General features: G+C 42.4%; 1 protein-coding gene across 1 annotated transcript in view; it reads right to left on the bottom strand.

The window, feature by feature from the left end:
* The window catches only part of LOC123977486 (calcium/calmodulin-dependent 3',5'-cyclic nucleotide phosphodiesterase 1C-like), an 85,635-nt gene that overhangs the window by 71,158 nt on the left and 3,117 nt on the right, over positions 1 to 11,360 (bottom strand). Inside the window, exons 2-4 of the mRNA XM_046060205.1 lie at positions 6,390 to 6,440; positions 6,107 to 6,266; positions 3,868 to 3,981 (exon numbers count right to left, since the gene is read on the bottom strand). Coding sequence (XP_045916161.1) covers positions 3,868 to 3,981; positions 6,107 to 6,266; positions 6,390 to 6,440 — 325 coding nt within the window. The remainder of the gene's footprint in view (positions 1 to 3,867; positions 3,982 to 6,106; positions 6,267 to 6,389; positions 6,441 to 11,360) is intronic.

Raw genomic sequence — 11,360 nt, 5'->3', positions numbered from 1 at the left:
AGTTACAACAACTTCCTGTTTCATGGCGAATCATCGACGCCACGGACACGCCCATTGACGAAAACGCGCAAATAGCACAACTTTTCATCGTCAATGCCTTTAGAAGGCACAGCAGAAATTTGACGTCGATCCGACTAAATCCCTAGGAGGAGTTCGTTAAAGTACGAAGTGTGTAAATCATCCAAAAATGGCCGTAAAATTCAAAATGGCCGACTTCCTGTTGACTTTAGGCTATGGGTTCTTGAGGCTTTTTTGTGCGTCTTGATATGATACATGTCCCCAGAAAATTTCGTACATGTAGGTTGAACGTGAACGAGGGGCTAATTTTTTCCAATTTTCTAGGTGGCGCTAGCGAGTCATTTTGCAACACCCATGTGCGAAACTTGTAGAATACGAAATTTTTCACCGGTTCTGACATGTTTGCAAATTTTGGTGAGTTTTCGAGAATGTTTAGGCCATGTCATTTGAGCCTACTTTGCAGAAAAAAGAAAAAAAAATATATATATATATATATATAATCTGAGCAAATTCAATAGGGACCTCACACGGTCGTGCTCGGGCCCTAAAAAAAAAAAAATAATCCGAGCAAATTCAATAGGGACCTCACACGGTCGTGCTCGGGCCCTAAAAAATATTAATAATAATCCGAGCAAATTCAATAGGGACCTCACACGGTCGTGCTCGGGCCCTAAAAACATATATATAATCCGAGCAAATTCAATAGGGACCTCGCACGGTCGTGCTCGGGCCCTAAATATATATAATCTTAGCAAATTCAATAGGGACCTCACACGGTCGTGCTCGGGCCCTAAATATAATCTTAGCAAATTCAATAGGGACCTCACACGGTCGTGCTCGGGCCCTAACTAGCAACTTTTTACAGTTTCTGAGTAACTTGCCCAACACTGGTGGGGAGGACCATTCCTGCCTAGCCTCCCTATGATCTCTTCCACCTCTCCCCCTCAGTTGTGTCTCACTACACACAACCTTAGGACTCTGGGGGGATGCTGCTGGACGTTTGGTGGGCGTAACTGCTTTTTTTGTGGCCTCGCCCTCCTTCCTCCACACCCCACTGGTCACCCCTTGATGATCACACATTAGACTTTGAGGGCTCGCGGGGTGGGACGGGCACATTGGGAGGCTCCACTGCCTGCCAGCTGTGGGGTGCCTGTGTCGTAACTAAAGTGTAGGTGAAACATGCCACGGGGGCTGCTTCGTTAAAGGGTGAATAAATGGGTGAATGTTAGCATGTTCAGGGTGCAACTCCTATTAAACGTGTAAAGTTTGGTAAAGATCTGAGCATGTACAGTCAAGTTACAAAAACTTCCTGTGTCATGGCAAAGCATGTAACTTCGCTGCCACACTGTTAACCGAAAACTCACGTGTTTTACCACATGGCATTGTCAATGTGTTATGGGACAGTTTTGAAGTTGATATGGCAAACCTGCTTGGAGTCGTCCATCATAGCGTAAAACGTGTCTTTTCCTGTTGCCAGCAGGTGGCGCCATGCTTTTGAGTGAATGTTGGAACATGGATGTGTTCAGGGCGGGACTGTTACTTTCCATGTCAAATTTCGTACAGATGTGAGCATGTACACTGAAGTTATAACAACTTCCTGTTTTGTGGCGAATCATCGATTTTCAACGCCACACCATGGGCATGGGTTCCACAAAAAGTCAACTGCACAGCGAAAATTTGAAGTTGATCAGATTAATTCTCTAGGAGGAGTTCATTAAGTGTGTGGTAAATGGTATAAAATGGGTTAAAATTGCACTTTCAATTCAACATGGCGGACTTCCTGTTGCATTGGCCGATGGGGCTAATTTTGTCCAATTTTGTAGGTGGCGCTAGCGAGCCATTTTGCCACGTCCATGTGCAGGAGCCATAAAATACATAATTTTTCGCCACTTCAGACATGTATGGAAAGTTTGGTGAGTTTTTGAGCATGTTTAGGCCGGCAAAAATTAACTTACTTTGCAGAAAAAAAGAAAAAAAAAATCCCCTTCAGTTTCAATAGGGACCTCGTACGGTTCGTGCTCAGGCCCTAATTACCTTTCACAGAGTACTGGCGAGCCATTTGGTCCAGCACATCAACCCCAACTTTGGTATGATTGTATTATGTTACCGTCTCTGGCTTTCTCTTCACGTCCATGGAGATGGCCACATGCGGAGGATATTGACGTTTCTCCGTGGTACACGAACAGGATCACTTTTTCATGCTTTAGCACTGTGGTGCTGAACAACTCATTTCTCCCTCGCATAGAAAGTGGGAGCTCCCGCTTGTCCCTGTTGATGGTGCCCACCAGGCTGGTCGATTTGAAGAGAAAGGCATTGGCCAATGGGACAGAGGTGAAAAAATTGTTGGTGGTGACATTCCCTGGTGTTGTGTGGATGGCCTACTGTCATCTTTTCCCAAGTATGGGAAGCCATTTAGCATGTACTTGCTGTCAACATCGGCTGCCAGCCAAAACTGATCCCAAATTTGTCTGGCTTGTTGGGCATATACTGGGTGAAGGAGCATCTCGCTTTTGTCAGGAACAATTGTTCATCCACAGTAATGTCCAATCCTGGCTTGTAAACATGCAATAGAGTTCTTTCCAAACCTATCCCACACTTCCCTCAGGTGTGCAAATTTGTCGGTCTGACAGCAGCGGCGGGTCTCCTTATGATCAAAGCGCAGGTAGCGCAATATTTCTCGAAACCTGTTCATGGACAGAGTGGTGATAAAAAATGTATTACCCCATTGCTCTGACCAGAAACTTTCGATGTCAAGGTTTTTCCCGCAGTATGCACCCCTCACATACAAAAGCGCAATAAAAGCCTCTCTCTTCACCTGATCTGCACGCTTTGGCAATGGTGCACTCACGTATGTGTAACATTACGCTATCACACAGAGACATAAATGCTGTGACTTTGTCGCAAATATTGCGCCATGCGTGTGGTGTGGGGCCAGCAGACTCTGGCAGGATGTTTTGTCTTTGCTGTCTCGCCGTGACTCTATGACTGTCCACACTGTGCCATCTTTCCCGAGCCGTGGTAGACACTAAATAGGGACGAGGGAAAGAGCAGCCTACTTTAGAATAGGCCTAAAGTCTATTTCATAAATGTGTATAGTCTGCCATAAGGAGCGGGTAAGTAGGTAAGCCTATTCAGTCTAAAGGTGAGACTAGTCTACATGATAGGCTATAAGCCTATAGGTTAATCATTTGCAGCCAGATGCACGCTTGTTGAGGAATAGCATATAGCTTACTATCAGGCTATAGCCTATCTACCTTCTTTCTTTCTATCTACAATAGCTGTAGTAGGCCCATCTCCAAGCAGAGGATGGGGCGGCCTCACTTTTCGGGGAGGCTCTGGATTGCTGTCAGATGATGAACCGTCAGATGCTGAATCATCCCAGGACACATTGCTCAGTTCTGACACCTCCCCACCATCGGACTCTTGTTCACTCAATTCGTTGTACAACTGTAATGCCTGAGTTGCATTCATAATTCTCTTTCTCTTGTCTATAGTGAATGTCAACCTATGATTTATGACACTGTTCTAGCTAGTAAAGAAAGGCGTTGCCAATAGCAACATAGAATGTTCATCTAAACGCACGAAATGGATAGCGCGAAAATGACTGGGGTAAATTTTACCCGCTGGCGCTTACAGGTATAAATGCCCATTATTTAAATCTGGCTTGATGTTGATAATTTTTAATTATAGGGGGTGCTACATAACACACTTTTAGGAAAAGTCAAAGACTGCGGGACTTTAAAAAAGTTACATATAATCAAAAAACAGCTGTGGGTAAATTTTACCCATTGGCGGTTCTTGTGTTAAGTATGGTATGATAAAATTAGAATTGAGCTGGAAGCTCCTTGCCTGGTTTCCTCAATGTATTGAGACTCAAGGACTGAGGCGGCATACTCCAGGTTTTTCTTCAGGTCCACCACAGATGCCTCTCCCCTCTCCAGCTGCTTTACAAGACATCGCAACCTGCAAAACATAGCCACTACATTAACATCAGCATCACTACTTCGTTGGAACAATGCCAGGTGTTTGATCTGGGGTGTAGACTCAGAAGTCCCAGAAGGAAACATACATTACAACTGTCCCTTACTCTGATATAATGGCTTCATCCATAACTTAAAGAACCTGAGTGCCTGTTCTTTGAATTTACTATAATCAGATATTGCTAAATACACTCGTGTCCGAGACTTGTATAGACCTTGAACAATACATATTTTATAATAACAGCAATAGCAGAGGTGGAAGGTAACGAATTACAATTACTCATGTTACTGTACTTTTGTTGTGTACTTGTACTTTTTAAAGTAGTTTTTTAAATGTGTAATTTTACTTTGACTTAAGTATGTTGTGTTTAAAGTATTGTACTTTGCTACATTTCCAATCACATCCGTTACTAAAAAAAATGTGCAAGGAAAAACTTGCGACCACTTTGGCTTCAAGTGCAAGAGAACAATAGATTTATCATGCACTGTAAGCTGTGAAAAAATGCTGTATTAAGTTACTGCTAATGCAAACTTAACATATCCTGCTGCTGCAGCTTCACATTAAAAGCATTTAACTGGCGAAACACAAGTTGACTTTTATTTTGATTTAGTCACAGGAAATGCAATCTGTTTGTAAGTGAGATAGGTGAGGACCCCTGATGAAGTTAAATAATAACCTACTTATACCATTGTAGGTACATGACAATGTTGGTTGGTATAAGCAACCTGCTGGTAACTAGTTACTTGAATTGATTTGGCAAAGTATCTGTCAAACAAACTAAAATTGAAAGCATGTTCCTTTATCAAATTGCATAAGACTGCAATTCAATTAAGTTGGCTGTAATACGTATAGATGAGATATTAAATCAATATAAAGAAGTTATTTTTGGAGTTTAAAAAAGTAACTAATTAACTTTTACTCTGAGTAAATTTAAAATTAGCTACTTTTTACTTTTACTTGAGCAGATTTTCACACGGGTAATTTTACTTGTACTTAAGTAAAAGTTCATGAAAGTAATCGTACTTTTACTTGAGTAGAATATTTTAGTACTCTTTCCACCTCTGAGCAATAGACATTTAAGAAACTGTAGTAAAAGTGAGACAGAGATATATTGATTTTGAGTTATACCATTAATTATGAACCTTTCTTTTATAAAGGATCCTTTAAAATGGAATTAATTCCTCTGGGCACTCATTTCTAAAATCTGTATCCTAAGTCCACTTCCCACACATCTTTTGGGATTGATTTAAACAAACTTGGCAATAGAATGTGTGCACCTCGAGGGAAACTCAGTGTCGAAACTGTGAAGTGGCAATGATGCCAACGCAGTGAAACAAAGCCAAATATAATAATGTGTCACACAGTTAATTTCACCACAAAGCAAAATACAGAGCTGTTTTACTGCTGTATCACTTGCTAGAGGAAAGATGACCTAAAACAGCCGTGTCAGTTAATCTGTCATCAGCAAAGATATCTCCCCAGCCACCCAAATTCACAAGCACCTATATATTTTTGGAATCAAATGGTTGAAACACATTTTGGTAACCTCTTGACTTTTCCTGTAGTGCCACATCAGTTAAATGGTGAGCTCATTCCACCCATCAAGGCAAAATGGCAACTTTGCACATACAGTAAGATATAGTACCAGGTCCATGGCTCTTGGAATGGCAATGTCAGTTGGTCCACCACTTTGGTCCAGACTGAAAATTGTCAACAATTATTTGATGAACTGCCATTAATATTTGTTTCAGGCATGCATACAGTCACAATCTGGCTCAAGAAATGTCACACTTGGGTGGTTATTACTCTTACAGCCTATGGGCCCAGATTAGCTAAACCCTCCCATGTCAGCAAATTGATTGCTGAGATTGGCCAAGACAGCCTCCAAGACTGGGGTCACAATGGTCTCCAGAGAATGAATTGTAATGACTCTGAAGATTTCCTGCTAACGTGTTTAACTAAGATGGTGAACATGGCAAACATTAGAGCTGCTAAACCTTGCTTGACCGGGTGCTGTTTCCCTGTGGTCCTCAGACTGTAAAAGGGTCCATAGAAAAAGGTATGAGTCACCTTGAGTTTCTGTGTATGTGTTTTTGTGCATTGCAACCTGATAGCAGTCTTCTCCATGGCGTCGGGTGCATCAGCGCTAGGCAGCTCATCAGCCAGGATCTCCTCTGTGCTGCGCGGGTCGATCAGAATTCCTTTGTGGTCAATGTTGCCAGTGCGGGCTGTGACAGCGGTGCTTAGTGCATTCTGGGACTGTGCGCCTGGGCAATTTTCAAACAAAGAAATGCACTCTGCCTGATTTTACATTTCAACTACACCACCACACACACATCTACCTCTATTACACACCCAAATGGAAAAATAATGAACTCTGGTGAACTCACGGGCAAAGCGGGCTAGTGGACGGTGGTTGCCTTCTCCCGCCTCATTGGCAACTGTAAAGAAAAGAAGTAGAATTTCTTTCTTTACATTCTCATTGGTAATACAGGTCAGAGGTTTAAAGAACTATAAACAGTCAAACATACTTTGTCTGATCACGCCTCATGACATTACCCATACTCTCCTGTTGCACCTGTTAAAGTGGAAAAATCTGTACCTTTAATTTTCTTACTATTATATTCAGTTTGGTGACCTTGTGGAGGATACCTCTGCCCAACTTCAACCTGTGCAGAGGTCAATCAGCCAGTGTGTGTGTGTGTGTGTGTGTATGTGTATGTGTATGTGTGTGTGAAAGAGAAATTTTGTGAAAGTGTGCATGAAAGTGATAGGTGGATGGGGAGTATGGCTGGAATCAGGCAGAGAAGGAAGAGTGAATGTGCAGCCAGAATACGCTCTGTGATAGAGGCCACTTCATTAATGATAATGACTCCCTGAGCTCAGCACCCTAACAACTGACAACACACACGCACATTTATTTGCATCAGCAAAATTATATCATAGTCATTTCCCATCTCTTTTGGTTCCCATAGAGACAGCACTCAGTAAACACAGACACACACACAGACATTCTCTCACACACACTGTAAACGTACATGGCCTTCTGTTCTACTAATGTGAACACAGACATCACAATATTTTTGTAAACATATACACATTGTATTTATATTTGTGTGCAACAGTAAACAATTGAAAATCTCTGGTTTAAATTTGCTGGTCAGTCAATAAATTATTTAAAGAGTGCAGCAAAGTAGGATGACATCATTGGTTTTATACAGGCCATTCTGTCTAATGGTCAGCATTGGTTCCAAAAAACAGTTTGATTTCATTATTCATTAATAGCAAAATTAGGCTATTCTCAGCTGATTTATTACCTCAGTAAACACTTTCTTAATGAGTTTATGGTCTCAGTCTCTAGTTTCAAGTCTTCTTCAACACAGCATGAAGTTCATTTAGTAAATTATGGTCCCATTTAGAGGAAAATAGACCAGGGGATGCTTTAGGGCGGGGCTACCTTATGATTGTTGCCAAGTCGCTACCATGGCAACCTGTCAGATGTAGCAATGGGTATCCCTCCCCACCCCCACCCTCTCATCTAAATAAGGTCTCACTGGTTCCACAAACCAAGATGGCGATAGCCAGTAGGTTTGGGAGTTGAGTCTCAGTCCATCTTCAACCTGAAAAGGTCGAACTATCTCATCCTTCTCCTTCCTCATCCATCTGTCCATAAAACCTGTTCATAAAAATCTGTCAATTTTGATGCTTCATCTTGTGAATCTTATTCAGTAATGGTCGTGTTTCAGCCTTCTTTAACTTGGCCATGCCTCTGAGCACTTGTACTTCTGGACACTCCAGGTAGGTTGCAGTTCTTGAATATGGTGGCACTGGAGGATAATGGGTTCCTGGTAGCTTCATGTTCAATTCTACTCAAGTCTTTTGCACTTAATTTGTGCCTTTTCTTCTGCATGACCTTTTTGTGCCACAGTTGACTGTTAGCAGCAAAATGTTTGTGGTCATGCCTCAAAGGTTTAGCTATTTCAAGAGTGTCTAAAAGGTAAAGGCTGTCTCCTTAGGCCACACCCTCCCTCATTACACAAATATACATCACCTGATATGCGTAAATCCTATAAGCATTCAACTTTATACAGCTTGGAGTTGGAAAGTATGCATAAAAATGATGATATGGTCAAAATACTCACTTGTCTAATAATTGTGCACGCAGTGTATTTTTATATGCTAGCAGGGCTAGCTGGCGCATTTGCCAATGTGTATTTCCGTAATAAAGAGATGGGAGAGAGTCACACTTTCATGTACAGGCATTAATTATGATCCGTCCTTGGGAACCGTGTGGGGGATTCATTGTGCAGAGCACACATTGCAATTCTGCAGTGACGATGCCCTAAAGAGGACCTGGTCTGTCGCACCATAGCAGCTGGGAGGTGTCTGGTCCATCACTTACAAAAATTTTAAAGCCACAGCAGCACTCCTACAGAACGTGACCGAACAAAAACTGACCGACTTGCTGGACCTTGTCATCGTCGTAAATGCTTGAATGCCTTATGGAACAGAAATGGCCAGTTACCTTGTTACTGTTGGATCCCGGTACCAGCAACAGGGGCAACTGGCCCAATGGAGAATCACATTGTTTCAGTTCTGAAGCACATGATCACTCTGACAGTTACTGTCCGCCACTCTGCATATGATCTTTAATTAAACACGCCACCTGCAAGTGTTCCAGGCTGACAGCTGCAGCCACTAAAGCACTGAAGCAAGCTCATTGGAGAATTTGACAGGAGGTGGCAGCTGACAGGGAGACGTGAAAGCAATATACTCTGTATATGCAAGCTGTAGCTTTTGATCCTTGTTATAAAAAAAACTCATTCTAAGACATGAGACAAGCAGGGTCTGGAAACAAATTCATGGGGTGGCAAGAGGGTGGTATGGAGACTTTAAGGCATGGCAGAAATATGTAGTAGCTGTATATTCTGGTTTAATCACAATCACATCTATCAATATTTGCTTGGAAAAGCCCCTAAATGGATAGCAAACATTGCATTGTTGTGCAATGTACAGTACAATACAAGTAAAGCATTTGTAACGATTTTCACCAATTGTGAAGCCACACATTTAGTGTGCCATGATATCAGTTGTTTATCCAGCAATGCTGATTAAAAAGCAAAAGTCATTTTCTCTGAGCTTCAATTTGAAAATGGGGGGAAAGTGCAAACTCTCAGGTACTAAGCTTTGATCCCCAATCAGTAACAGAAGTGTTTCCAGGGGACACCAAAAAGTGCTAAACACAGCTTGGACACATTTGTTGTGCCACATTTTATGACTCACGATGTTATTTGGATGATTTGTAAGGACATTTAGTGTTTAAGACCTATATTAACCTTTACTATTTAGGGCCCGAGCACGACCGTGCGAGGTCCCTATTGAATTTGCTCGGATTATATTTAGGGCCCGAGCACGGCCGTGTGAGGTCCCTATTGAATTTGCTCGGATTATATATATATATATATATATATATATATATATATATTTTTTTTTTTTTTTTTTTTTTTCTGCAAAGTAGGCTCAACTGACATGGACTAAACATACTCGAAAACTCACCAAAATTTGCAAACATGTCAGAACCGGTGAAAAATTTTGTATTCTACAAGTTTCGCACATGGGCGTGGCAAAATGACTCGCTAGCGCCACCTAGAAAATTGGATAAGATTAGCCCCTCGTTCACGTTCAACCTACATGTACGAAATTTTCTGGGGACATGTATCATATCAAGACGCACAAAAAAGCCTCAAGAACCCATAGCCTAAAGTCAACAGGAAGTCGGCCATTTTGAATTTTACGGCCATTTTTGGATGATTTACACACTTCGTATTTTAACGAACTCCTCCTAGGGATTTAGTCGGATCGACGTCAAATTTCTGCTGTGCCTTCTAAAGGCATTGACGATGAAAAGTTGTGCTATTTGCGCGTTTTCGTCAATGGCGTGTCCGTGGCGTCGATGATTCGCTATGAAACAGGAAGTTGTTGTAACTTCAGTGTACATGCTCACATCTGGACCAAACTGTACATCTAGGATGAGAGTCCCGCCCTGAACACATGTACATGCCGACATTCACCCACAGTCATAGCGCCACCTGCTGGCAACAGGAAGTGACTTTTAACGAAGCAGCCCCCGCCGCACGTTTCACCTACGTGCACGAATTTTCTGTGGTACGTGTATCATGTCTAGACGCACAAAAAAGTCTCTTGGAGCCATAGCCTAAACCCAACAGGAAGTCGGCCATTTTGAATTTTACGTCAAATTTTGGATGATATACACACTTCGTACTTTAAGGAACTCCTCCTAGGGATTTAGTCCGACCGACTTCAAATTTCTGCTGTGCCTTCTAAAGGCATTGAAGATGAAAAGTTGTGCTATTTGCAAGTTTTCGTCAATGGGCGTGTCCGTGGCGTGGTGTCAAAGATCAAGTCTTCACCATGACACAGGAAGTTGTCGTAACTTCAGTGTATATGCTCAAATCTGGACCAAACTGTACATGTAGGATGAGAGTCCCGCCCTGAACACATGTACATGCCGACATTTACCCACAGTCATAGCACCACCTGCTGGCAACAGGAAGTGACTTTTAACGAAGCAGCCCCCGCCGCACGTTTCACCTACGTGCACGAATTTTCTGTGGTACGTGTATCCTGTCCAGACGCACAAAAAAGCCTCTTGGAGCGATGCCCTAAACCCAACAGGAAGTCGGCTATTTTGAATTTTACGTCAAATTTTGGATGATTTACACACTTCGTACTTTAACGAACTCCTCCTAGGGATTTAGTCCGACCGACCTCAAATTTGTGCTGTACCTTCTAAAGGCATTGAAGATGAAAAGTTTTTGCGAAATTTGCGAGTTTTCGTCAATGGGTGTGTCCGTGGCGTGGCGTCAGAGATCAAGTCTTCGCCATGACACAGGAAGTTGTTGTAACTTACGTGTACATGCTCACATCTGAACCAAACTTTACGTGCTTGATAACTCAAGGGGTCATCTTCTCTGCTATTGGTGGACCAGTCAGACAGGAGAGCTCCTACTCTGCCTGCAGACATCAACGATCTTGCCTCTCACACAGTCAGATGGCTTCCTTCAGTGCACTGAGGTGTTTAACAACTCTGAAGACAATACTACCAGCAATGTATTCCTTCTCTTTTCATGTAGACGCTCCGACAGACAGTGCTTTCAGTTTGCTGCATGCATGGACACAGAACTGCGGTATAGGGAGAAGCACACGGTCAGCTGGCTGCAGCTAAATCTGGAGTGCACTCGTATTCAATTCTGTATGGTAAATTCAGTTTTAACGGAGCAGAGCGAGCTGACAGGCAGAGTTAGAGACTTTTTCTGTCTGTTTCTCTCTTTACAAAGACG

This window comes from Micropterus dolomieu, linkage group LG01 (genome assembly GCF_021292245.1).
Source record: "Micropterus dolomieu isolate WLL.071019.BEF.003 ecotype Adirondacks linkage group LG01, ASM2129224v1, whole genome shotgun sequence".
Classification (NCBI taxonomy): Eukaryota; Metazoa; Chordata; class Actinopteri; order Centrarchiformes; family Centrarchidae; genus Micropterus; species Micropterus dolomieu.
Note: the sequence above shows the minus strand (reverse complement) of the source record. Positions and strands in the feature narration are given on the sequence as shown.